The sequence below is a fragment of the Microtus ochrogaster genome (genome assembly GCF_000317375.1).
Source record: "Microtus ochrogaster isolate Prairie Vole_2 chromosome 14 unlocalized genomic scaffold, MicOch1.0 chr14_random_2, whole genome shotgun sequence".
NCBI lineage: Eukaryota > Metazoa > Chordata > Mammalia > Rodentia > Cricetidae > Microtus > Microtus ochrogaster.
The window spans coordinates 13078912-13090546 of NW_004949097.1; the positions used below are offsets into that span (position 1 = coordinate 13078912).

General features: G+C 49.6%; 1 protein-coding gene across 1 annotated transcript in view; it reads right to left on the minus strand.

Moving 5' to 3' along the window:
* Positions 1-1575: 1575 nt before the first annotated feature.
* Tm7sf3 (transmembrane 7 superfamily member 3) overlaps positions 1576-11635 on the minus strand; it is a 34099-nt gene continuing 24039 nt past the window's right edge. The window contains exons 7-12 of the mRNA XM_005364604.3: positions 10198-10284; positions 9756-9836; positions 8402-8554; positions 6788-6885; positions 5188-5350; positions 1576-3253 (exon numbers count right to left, since the gene is read on the minus strand). Coding sequence (XP_005364661.1) covers positions 2991-3253; positions 5188-5350; positions 6788-6885; positions 8402-8554; positions 9756-9836; positions 10198-10284 — 845 coding nt within the window. The 3' untranslated portion in view covers positions 1576-2990. The remainder of the gene's footprint in view (positions 3254-5187; positions 5351-6787; positions 6886-8401; positions 8555-9755; positions 9837-10197; positions 10285-11635) is intronic.

Below are 11635 nucleotides of genomic sequence, written 5' to 3' on the forward strand. Positions count from 1 at the left end.
CTGTGTGCTCTCTGTATGTATGTGCTCTGTGTGCACTCTGTATGTATGTGCTCTGTGTGCTCTCTGTATGTATGTGCCCTGTGTGCTCTCTGTATGTATGTGCTCTGTGTGCACTCTGTATGTATGTGTTCTGTGTGCTCTCTGCATGTATGTGCTCTGTGTGCACTCTGCATGTATGTGCTCTGTGTGCACTCTGCGTGTATGCATGTGCTCTGCGTGCCCTCTGTATGCTGCATCACTAAGCTGTATCCTCAGCCCCTAGACCTATTTGTGTGGGGGTTGGAGACCGTTTGTGCTAGTACATAAGAGAGAAAAAGGGTGTGTGTGCATGCATGTGTATGTGTGTTCACCTATGCGAATGCCTTATTCCTGTGTGGTGCTATAACTCCTCTCAATTCTTCTGCGGTCTCCCCAATCTAACCTATGGAGTATTTTAATTCCCTGGGACTCTCTCTCACAACCTGCACACTAACCCCTAGAGACATGTCAGACCTCTGCAGTCTTCCCCATCCTTGTAAGGGTACAAAGATGTGGCATCTTAGACCATAGTCTTTTTATGTCTTACATTGGATTTGTTAGCAGACCCTGCTGGCTGCTAGCCTCGTCCCAGCCACAGAGGAGTGGATGATAACATGCAACCTCAGCCTTGCGTTCTTTTTCCATTCCAGCAAAATCAGCCAACTAGCCACTCCCTCAGACAACGGAAGTCTTCATCAAGTGCCAGCAGTTAACCCTGTACTCACAATAGAATTACTAATCCTGAAAACAGGCCATTCTTCTCAAGGAGCTTGGGCCGTAAGACTGCAAGAAGCTGCTTGGGACCCAGGCTCCCTACAGAGAATGACCCCAGACTTGGTACTTTGTGTGGAGCGGCTAAAACAGAAGGTCCTGTCAGCTCCCGCTCACACTCCACCAGGAATCTGGCCAACTGCTTGTTCAGTGTTGTCCCAAGTTTCTCAGCTACCAGCTTGCTCTAGAAGGGTTTCTGATAACGCCTGCTGTCAGAGAAGAGGGAGTAAGGGACTAACGGCAGACCCCACGCACACCAGTCTGTGAGATCTGGAGCTGACCGTGGCCTGCACTGCCTTAGGCCATGATGGGCTCAAACAGCTCGCTTGTCCTCAGCCACATAGAGAGCTCAAGGCCAGTGTGGGCCTCCTGAGATCCTGTCTCAAAAGTTAAAGAGACTTAGAGGCTGGAGAGATGGCTCAGCTTCTGAGAACACTGGCTGCTCTTCCAGAGGACCCAGGTTCAGTTCGTAGCACCCACATAACAGCTCACAAGTGTCTATAGCGCCAGTTCCAGGGTCTGACACCCTCACCCAGACATATAAGCAGGCAAAACACCAATATACATAAAAATAAATCATTAAGAGTTTTTAAAGTAAATTTATATATATATATGTATGTATGTATGTAAACTATAACATATCCTGGATTTTCTTCACTTCCTATCACTCTTAAGCTGAGTTTCTAAAACAGCCATTTTCCAGATTAGATAGTTTTGTTCGTAAGCACAGACTTGACCAGTATAAACTAGAGACGTCACAATAGGAAGGCCTTAAGTGTTTTTTCAAAATAGGTATTTATTACAAATATTATACAAGTGGTTAAAAGTCATGAAAATTTAAAAATGGCTTGTATTCTCCCTCCAGGAAAGCCTATTCCCCTTTACAGCCCTGACTGGCCATGTGTCCGGGCAGACAGGATTTCTCCGACATTCTCGCAACTGCAACAGGCGTGTGAGAGAGATGACTATAGGCTATTTTTTCTTCAAAAAATAAAATATTGTCTGCTGAAGCCAGACAATAATAACAGAATACGAATTCTTTTTAAACAAAAGTGGTTCATTTTATATATTTTTTTTCATTATGTTTCATCTTCAAAACATGTTTTCAAAACCCAAACTAAAGACTCCCCCCATTACCTGAAATTTCCGTAACAGACTGTACCGGGAAGAGACTCAAAGCAGCACCAGGAAAGCAGTGGCTACGGCACTAATGTCAAGGGAGCCAGCTCCCAGCCCACAACCCCATCCTGAGGCGGGTGCAGCCCTCAGTTCTAGCTGACTCCCTCTGAGCTTCGGAGCACAGGAGTTGGGTAACAATAGTGGATTAGCAACAACTTCACAGGGCGCTAATGCAGCTGCCCCACAGCACTAGGAAGTAAAAGTTTCATGGTGGTGACAATACCAAGTAACCAGCTTGTCCTGACATATGTCCACTCATCTAAGCAATTCAAGAGAAAGGTCAGCAGACAACACTGCTTTAAATGGCCCCCAAACAAAAACAGGCCTTCATTTGGGCTATAAATAACTTAATCATATACAAGCTCTATTACCTTTAATAAATTGAGCTATTTCAATTACAGAAATAACTTAGTTATATAAATTACCACTTCAAGTCTAAGAGGCAAAACAAGGAATTTATGTTGATACATTTTAGGATAGTTTGCCACTGTTTTTTAAAATAACGTGTTTAAACACTGAAAGAAATGAAGGATTCCTGATTTAAAATATGCGATGCAGCCACGTAATCAGACTGCTTTCAGTGAAAAGGGGGAGTTACTTTTCCCTTAATCTTAACAGTCGGGCCCAGAATGAAGTCCCTAAAGATCTCTACACACAAAGCAAGTAACTACCCACTGCCAGCCTTCACCTCCACAGTTCACACTGAGTCAAAACTGCTCAAGAAGCTGTGAGAGAAAACAGGGCTTAAGGGAGAACCGACATTTTTATTTTTTGGTGTAGTTTATAAAACACATCAATCATATTCATAAACCAAAGGTAACTTCTAAAGACTGTAGGAAATGAGTATCTACACCCAGCCGTTACGGTGACGTATCGTCACCTATAATCCTGACTCTACTACTGTACATCAACAGGGCCATCGCCCATCACTGACCGTAGCTGACCCCACACTGGACCTGGGGCAGCCGGGCGGTCTGGATGAGGACGCCAGAGGAAGGGACACTGACCAAGCCCTCCGCCTTCTACAGGAGCAGGGGCGTCCGCTCTCCAGCCGGCTGCTCCCTCTGAAAGAACTCCTTGATGTGAGCGAATCGGCCGTACAGCCTCTCTCTCAGCGGAGGGATGTGGTGACTGGGGTCCAGAATGTTCGTCACCCTGCGTTCCCGTCCTTGCTTCCACAGCTTGTAGGGGTGGGGCGGGAAAGGCGGCTGTCCCCTTTCTCTTCGAATCTGCAGTGTGATCCCACTGACGGCCAGCATCCCCCACACAGCCAGGACGATGAAGTCTAGAGGAAAAAGGTACCTTTGTACATGCGAACAAAGTCTCTAAAGCTCAGGCTGCACTTAAACTTGGGAAATCCTCCTGACTTACCCTCCTGAACACCGAGATTACAGACATGAGCCACCAAATCCAGATATTTTTATTTAAAAAAAAAAAAAAGTATAGCCAGGCGGTGGTGGCCTACAACTCTAATCCCAGCACTTGGGAGGCAGAGGCAGGGGGATCTCTGTGAGTTCCAGGACAGCCAAGGCTACACAAAGAAACTGCCTCAAAAAAACCTTGTATATGTGCAGTGTATGTAGATTCATGTATGTGGAGGCCTGAGCGGGCAGCCGGTGTCTTTCTATATCGCTTGCCCCCTTGCTGTTTGGACAGCCTCTCCCATTGAATATGACCCAAGAGCAAGCCCCACCCACTGTCATGCTTGGCTTTTTCCATGGGTTCCAAGGATCTCAACTCAGGTCCCACGATGTGGAGCAAGCACTGTACCCACTGGGCCGCCTCTGCAGCCCTTGGTTCTCTTTCCCCTCCTTGTCCCTTTCTTTTTCCTCCCTCAGATGGGATCTTAGTTCTGTAGCCTGACTTGGAACTCACTATGAGCCTGTGCTAGCCTCAAATTCATGGCAATCCTGCCTCGGTTCCTGAGTGCTGGGAGTGCTGTGTGTACCACCACTCGTGGCTCTGAACTGTGTAACGTTTAGTGTGCAACTGCACTACCCTTCACGGACTAAATCCACGTCTTCTTTCCCATGTTGGACTTGTATCCAAACATGTATTTCTGCACTTAGAAGCCAAGGCGTGAGGAGATACCCCGGACTTGTTTTCAAAGTAGGGTCTCATACAGCATGCAGACAGTTGAAGCAGGGAGTGAAAAGTCGGCCGTGGAGCTCTCCCTGGAGCTCCAACCTTACATGGACATGCAGTACCCACAGGTGCGGCTGCCCTAGTAACTCTCCATATAAACCAGTCCATTCCCAGGGGGGTGGCCTGCTCACACACAGAGAACAAAGGATGGCGTGAGGTGATTCCACTGAGCACCCAGCAAAGATGTGGCAATGGGAATTACATCGCTTGTGCTGGGTGCAGACTTTCCGATGTGGCTGCCTTGGGGTCACACAAGCTCTTGAATTACAGGCTCTGTAATTACACCATGTTTCTCCACGCGGAACTCTGGTGGGATGGATCGTGTGGCGGAAACTTTAGGACAGGGGTAGACACCTCCACCCCAGGGAGAGAATCCTTTGAACATACGGTGCCACTTCTGACCTCTTACCCCAAGGGGTAGATCTGGACTGTCAATAAACAGCGGCAAAGATCGGCCCTAAAACTCCCACAGCCCTGGCTGTGCCGTGCCTAAGACTCTAAGATGCGCTCTTTTGTGCTGTGTCTGACCTTTTCTGAAATCAACAGTCTGAAAGCTCTGTAAATGTGGTGCTCATTTGTTTCCTTCGGAAGGTTAACAAAGGCCACCGTGTGTTGGGGTTCACACCTGCCCTCTCTGTAAGGCTTGAGACAGGACGATCACTGTGAGTTTGAGGCTAGCCTTGGCTATAGAGTAAGACTCTGTCTCAAAGACACATTAAGATGGAAGATTGGTAATGAACAAAAATCTAATTAAGGTAACTACATGATCACTGATGAAAAATTAACTGAATCGTCAATAAGGAAACAAAGGAATACGTTCTAAATTAAATTAGGGTACTATTCTCATTCACTCCTCATCTGCCCCCACCCATGGGTGTCAAACAGCCTCCCGATGTGAGAATGGGCAGGGGAGCCCACTAACAGGTCTGCTTAGAGGTTTAGGGGACATTTGAATCCTCGCTTATTGGCAGGACACACTCGTGGCATCTTACCGTGTTTCCTCCTCCGGCCCCAGGCGATGCCTGCGAGCTCACACTTGAACATCACTGTGATTTCTGGACTGAAGAGACTTACCATTAGTCTGGAAAGGCGCTCTGAGGAGAGCCCCTCGGAAAGCTGTGTTGAGCGCCCTCCTGAGGACGTTCAGAGTGATGTAGGAGAGGCTGGTGAATGCATAACTGTCAACAGCCAACACCACAGAGTAGGAGCCCAGGACTCCACAGGCCAGGATGTTCAGCTGCAGAAGAAGAGAGACAGTCATCACCCACACAGCAAGGCCAGCCTCAGCTCTCACCACCGCCCAGGGTTATGGGAAGGGCCCACATCTTAGCAATCACAAGGGCTAGTGAAAAAGCAAGGTAAAAACCACCTTTTTTTGATCTCCATAATGGGATTTACTTGAGAATTTCAGACAGTATATTTTTATCATTTTCTTTCCTGTCCCCTAGCTCTTCCTGGCCCCTCCTATCCACCATAGTAGATTCTGACCACACTGTTTGGACTATCAAAATAGGGCTGACTCAGTGGTTCAGAGCGCTTGATGCTCTTGCAGAGGACCTGGACCCCTCTTCTGGTGTCTGTGGGCCCCAGGCACGCACTAGGTAAAGTTAAACACTGCACAACACGCAATGACACCGTTCCGCAGGGTTCTGCTCCAGGGTGACTGGCCCTCCAGGTCTGTGCAGGACACTTGGATGTCTGAACCATGGCAAATACCTACCGATATCCTCAGAATGTGGCCCTGCCGCCGAGCAAAGCACAACCAGGCTGTAGAACATAATCTTCCCCAAAGAACTTGCGCAATAAAATCTACTCAAAGGAGCCATCCTGCAGAGGCAGCTAAGACTAAAGTCTCTGGGTTGCTCTGCTCCTGTGCTGGCAGGCACTGGCACTCAGGGACTGGGGACAACACAGATCCTGGACAGATGGAGTGGTAGGGAAGGGGCCACAGATATGAACACGGTTTACTTCCCAAGTCTTCATGCCCTTGACAGGAAACAGGCCAGCAGTCCTTCTATCCCCGACAGCCCCTCTGGACCAGTCCAGGCCGCTCAGGTGTGTTAAAGCTGGTCCAGAACCTGCTTACCTGACGCTACAGGCCTATCAGCTTTGTTTAAGTTGACCAATCCAAAATCAGGGGAGGGGAGCCCACCCCAGGCACCAGAAACAGTTCACAGTCCCAGTCCTCGGGGGTTAAGATGGGTTCAGTTTCCCCTCCACGCTGGTGTGGTGTCTGTGTGTGGGATGTGTGTGTGTATGGGGTGTGTGTCCCCTCCACACTGGTGTGGTGTCAGTGTGTGTGTGTGGGGGGTGTCCCTCTATGCTGGTGTGGTGTCTGTGTGTGAGATGTGTGTGTCCCTCCACGCTGGTGTGGTGTCTGTGTGTGTATGGGGTATGTGTGCACACACTTCCGCTTTCAATAAAACTGGCTAAGAACGTTAACTTCTCTCCTGCCTTTTAATTCTTTGTCTGGCGGACAAAGCAAACCTGACCTGAAACCCCCATGATAACAACTTTGAAGAAAAACAAGGATAAACACACGTGACGATCGATCACAGAACAGCCCAGCAACCAGAGCCCTCCCTAGTGACTAAAACACATGAAGCATTCGATGGGTGGTTCCTGGAGGATGGAGGGTGGGCTAATGAGTAACCCAGCCGCACGAAGCACTTACTATTCTCAGGCAGCCCAGGAAGAGAACTGGGATGAGCAGAGCTACGCAAGAGAAGGTCACCCAAAACACTCCATCGTCACGGAAAACATTCAGGTTTCCTGGAAAAGCGGAGAAATCAAGAATAAACGAGGTCCACAAGTTAAATTTCACTGTCTTGGTGTCTGTCTACAAACACGAGGCTTAAAGTGACAGCCAGGGAGTGCGCTGGCGGCTAGCACACTCCAGCCTTCTGTAATGGTCAGTATAATCCACACACGCCCTGCGTGCATTTGTTTGTTTGTTTGTTTGTAAACAGGGTTTCTCCCTGTAGCCCTGGCTGTCCTGGAACTCTCTCCATAGACCAGGTTGGCCTGGAACTCAGAGATTTGCCACCTGCCTCTGCCTCCCCAGGGCTGGGATTAAAGATGAGTGCAGCCTTTGTCCAGCAAACATCTCTTTTCAAGGGTGTGCTCTAGATGAGGTGAGAGCCCCTTCCAGGATGACCTGAAGAGGGTGCCATAGCGCCTTCCCTCCTGGATCTCAGCCCTAGACTCTGTCCTCCCCCCAAAGTGGGAAGACTGGATTATTTATACTGGGGAGTGGAGGGGGGCTCCTAGTTTCCCCTCCAGCTCAAGCATTTATGAACTTCTGTAATGGGGGATCCCCACGGACAACAGTCGGAGTAAGCAGCAAACTCAACATGAATAGATTTGAACCATGAGCATGAAGAACTCCGGGACAGACTGGAGCAGGCTATGGACACACTTCACTTTCTGCGGTCATGGTCCAGTGGGCAGCACACCTTGGGTGACCTACAGCTACATGAGGTCATCTTTTACAAACTACGTTAAAAAAAAAATCTGCATGTGGTGACAGACATCCATGTTCCCAGACACTTGGGAGCCAGGAGCAGGTGTGGTGGTACACTCAGGAGGCAGAGGCAGTTTGAGCATCCCTGCGAATTCAAGGCCAGTGCGGTCTACACGATGAGTTCCAAGCTAGCCAGCCTACACAGTGAATTTAAAACTGCGTTCTCTGCAAAGGCGAACTACAAACTGCTGAGCTGTCTCTCCATCCCCAATCAGATTTTTGTAAATTACTTAAAACACATCCTTCAACACAGAAGGAGCCCTGCAGAACCAGCCTAGGTGCACCAAGAGCTGCCTGGGGAAGGCGTGAGCGCTGGGGAGGGCGGAGGGTGGAATGGAAACAGGGTAAGGAGAACACTGGACACTGGACACGGCACCAGGCTCCAAGCTCGGTGCAAATCAGGGCAGTGCCCTGTTCTTCTGCAGACATACCAGGTCTCTCCTATGACTCAAGTTAGACCCTGGGGGTTAAAACACTCAAAAGTTGCGGACTCCTGACCAGCTTCAGAGCGCCCCAAACACACACACACACACACACACACACTCACACACCGCCAGCATGAGAGTCAGCGGTTTCTACCCAGAAGAGTGAAACACTCTCTCTCTCTCTCTCTCTCTCTCTCTGTCTCTCTCTCCCTCACACACACACACACACACACACATAACCCGCCAGCATGAGAGTCAGCGGCTCCTACCCAGAGTTGTGAAACACACTCTCATACACACACACACACACACCACCAGCATGAGAGTCAGCGGCTCCTACCCAGAGGCGTGAAGAAAATCCCGGAAGAGACGAGGAAGCCCAGCACAAGTCCAACACACAGCATGCAGAGCATGAGGGTCCCAAATCGCCACCAGGAGGCCACCAGGAGGATCCCGCCGATGCTGCCCGCAACAGCGGTGAGGACCAGGCGGACTGCACAAGGGAGAAGGCACAGGAAGATGGATCAGCCGGCTTCAAGCTCAACTTCAGCCTGCATGTCCTTAAAGACACTGTCACCCCAGGGCTGGGCACAGGCCGGCTTTGTCAGTAAGAAAGCAAAAGTGACAACCAATCTTAAGTGTGGTAGAGGAGGAGCCGCGATGGGGGAGGGGCCGCGATGGGGGAGGGGCCGCGGTGGGGGAGGGGCCGCAGTGGGGGAGGGGCCGTGTTGGGCTAAGGGAATCTTGACTTGATCAAGGGGAGGTGGGGGGGAGGGATTGTGGTGGGGAGGGGTCCATGGGAGAGTGAAGGGTTATGGTAGGAGAGGGGCCATGATGGAAGTTGAGGGGCTCTGGCAGGAGAGGGGCCGTGATGGAGGTTGAGGGGCTCTGGCAGGAGGGGGCCGTGATGGGGGAGGCTGAGGACGCGGCTCGTCTGGCATGAAGGGAACTCCATTAATCTGGAAGGATCAGAACTTCATCCCAGCCTCTGCTACACTGTGAGTTCTAGGCCAGGTTTAGTGACTTCAGAAGCTGTCTCAAGAAACAGATGGAGCTGGGGAGAGAATGTTTGAGGTATTTCCCCAGTGGGGAGTGTGTGCTATGTGGGCCATTACCTTAGTCTGTAGTCCACACTGGCCTTAAGCTCACACTGCCCCTTCCGCCTCTGCTCACACACACTGGACTAACAGGTGCACTTGACCACACCCAGGTTTATCTGTTTCTGTGGCACTGGGATCTCACTGGCCAGGCAGAGGATTTACTGCTGAGCCACTCCAGGCTCAGACCTTTTATTTTTGTTTGTTTGATTTTTTTTTTCCTGAGACAGGGTTTCTCTGTATGCCCTGGCTGTCCTGGAAGTCACTCTGTAGACCAGACTGGCCTTGAACTCAGAGATCCTTCAACACAGACAAGGTTTTACTATGTAGCACAAGCTGCTCTCAAACATTTAATCTTCCTGCCTCAGCCTCCTGAGTGCTGGGATTACAAGCATGGGCCCTGACCCTACTTCTTTGCTGTACCCAGAAAAACAAGCCTAGATGTGGAGGTGGAGCAGGGTTCCAGGCGCAGGTTGTCCATTGTCTCGCGCTTCGTGCATACGGCACCCAGTGCAGGTTAAGCACCAGGAGGCATAGTGGCTGCAAACCCAGCAGTTCCCTGTCTGGACCCCCGGCTAAACCATCAACTGTACTCACCGTCGTACTTAAGGGATGTCAGTCTGGTGATGATGATGTAAAAGAAGAAGCCCACAAAGATGAAACCAACGAAGAATAATTCTGGGAGGAAACCATCAGGAAATGGGAAACAAACAGAAGCCTACATCAGGCATCTTCACAACGCATGGAGGCATCTAATTTACAAGTCTGCGCCAGAGCATCAAGAACTCAGAACCCACGGCTATTCCCAGAGAGAACTGTCATCCGAGAGGCGGGGAAACGTCAGAAGTCGGCAGTCACGGTTCTGTTATTAAATGGGTAATGGATACAAGTGCGCCCCCCCTGGGCGGTGCCCGTTACATAATTTAATAGTCACTCACTAATTTTGCAGTTCATTTACTATGTTCCTTTCTTCTGTGAAAAAGGGGCTCCTTTATGTAGCCCAGGCTAGCAGAATGAGGGTCAGCTTGGGAAAAGATACCTGTTTTCCAGAATCTGTGTCCAAAGAAACAAACGAAGAGGCCAAGCAGGGCAAACACAGTGGAGAACACTTTGGTGGATGTTCTTCCTTAAAAATACATAAAGAAATGAAAATTAGAGGGGAAATGCATCCGCACTAACTAAGAAGCAAAGCAGGAAGGAAAGGAAGGTGAACTGGCTTGAGATCATTGCTCCCAAAAATATCCTGTTCCCCTAGGTGAGTTAACCTATGCAGGTGATTACTCCCAGTGGCTGCTTTTATAACACGGAGAACCAGACAGCGCAGGCTCTTGATACCTGTGGTGTTTCTCTAGAAGGGCATAGCAGAGCGTGTGCCTAAAACATGTCTATGTCATCAGTGAATAAACTGCAGGGAGAAAAGCGGGGAGACTCAGCTGAAATTCACAGATGCGTGAACTAAACACAGACCTCATCTACAGCCTGACTCAGCCCACTGTGGTGATACATGCCTGTCACCCCAGCCCTGGAGGATCACTGTATATCCAAGGCCAGCTGTGCTGCACAGTCAGTTCCCAGCCAGCCTGAGACTGAACCATCAGGGCCCAGAGAGGAGGCTCAGTGAGCAAGAACGTTCCTGGATCTTACAGGGGACTAGCGGCTCACATCAGGCTCTAACTCCAGCTCTACAGCATCCAGCGCCCTCTTCTGGACACTGCTCGCACTGCACTCACAGAGTCCACAGGCTACACGAAAGCAAAGCATCCACATACATAAAATAAAAGCAAACAAATTGCTCTATTGTTTTTAAAAATAGATAGCCATTATCAAGAGAAAACACTGCTCAGCAAATTCACCTTCCTTGGAAACCCTTCAAAAATGAGCATCAGGAAACAGTCCTTCAGTAAGAGCAGACGCAAAACACCCACACTCGCTGAAAAACCTCACAAGCGGGTCACAAATTCAAACGCAACAGTGATGTGGGGCTCCCCTCTGTATCCTGTGAGTATGTTTTATTACCATTGGTTAATAAAGAAGCTGCTTCAGCCAATGGCTTGGCAGAGTAAAGCCGGGTGGGAAATCCAAACAGAGATGTAGAGAGAGTAGGCGGAGTCAGGGAGATGACATGTAGCTGCCTAAGGAGAAGGACACTGGGACCTACCCAGCAAGCCACAGCCTCGTGGCGATACACAGGTTAATGGAGATGGGTTAGTTTAAGATGTAAGAGCTAGCTAGAAATATGCCTGAGCCATTGGCCACGCAGTGTTGTAATTAATATGTTCCTGTGCGATCATTCGGGACAGAGCATTCAGGAAACTAAAGCGCAGTCTCTGGCTGCACATGAGTGTCCAGTGGAGACAGCATGAGGACACGCGTGATTCACAGTCAATCCACAGACCTGCTTCTCTCAGAACCAGACTCTGAGAGCAACCGAGCAGACAATAAAAATGTGCATTCTGAGCCGGGCGATGGTGGCGCAC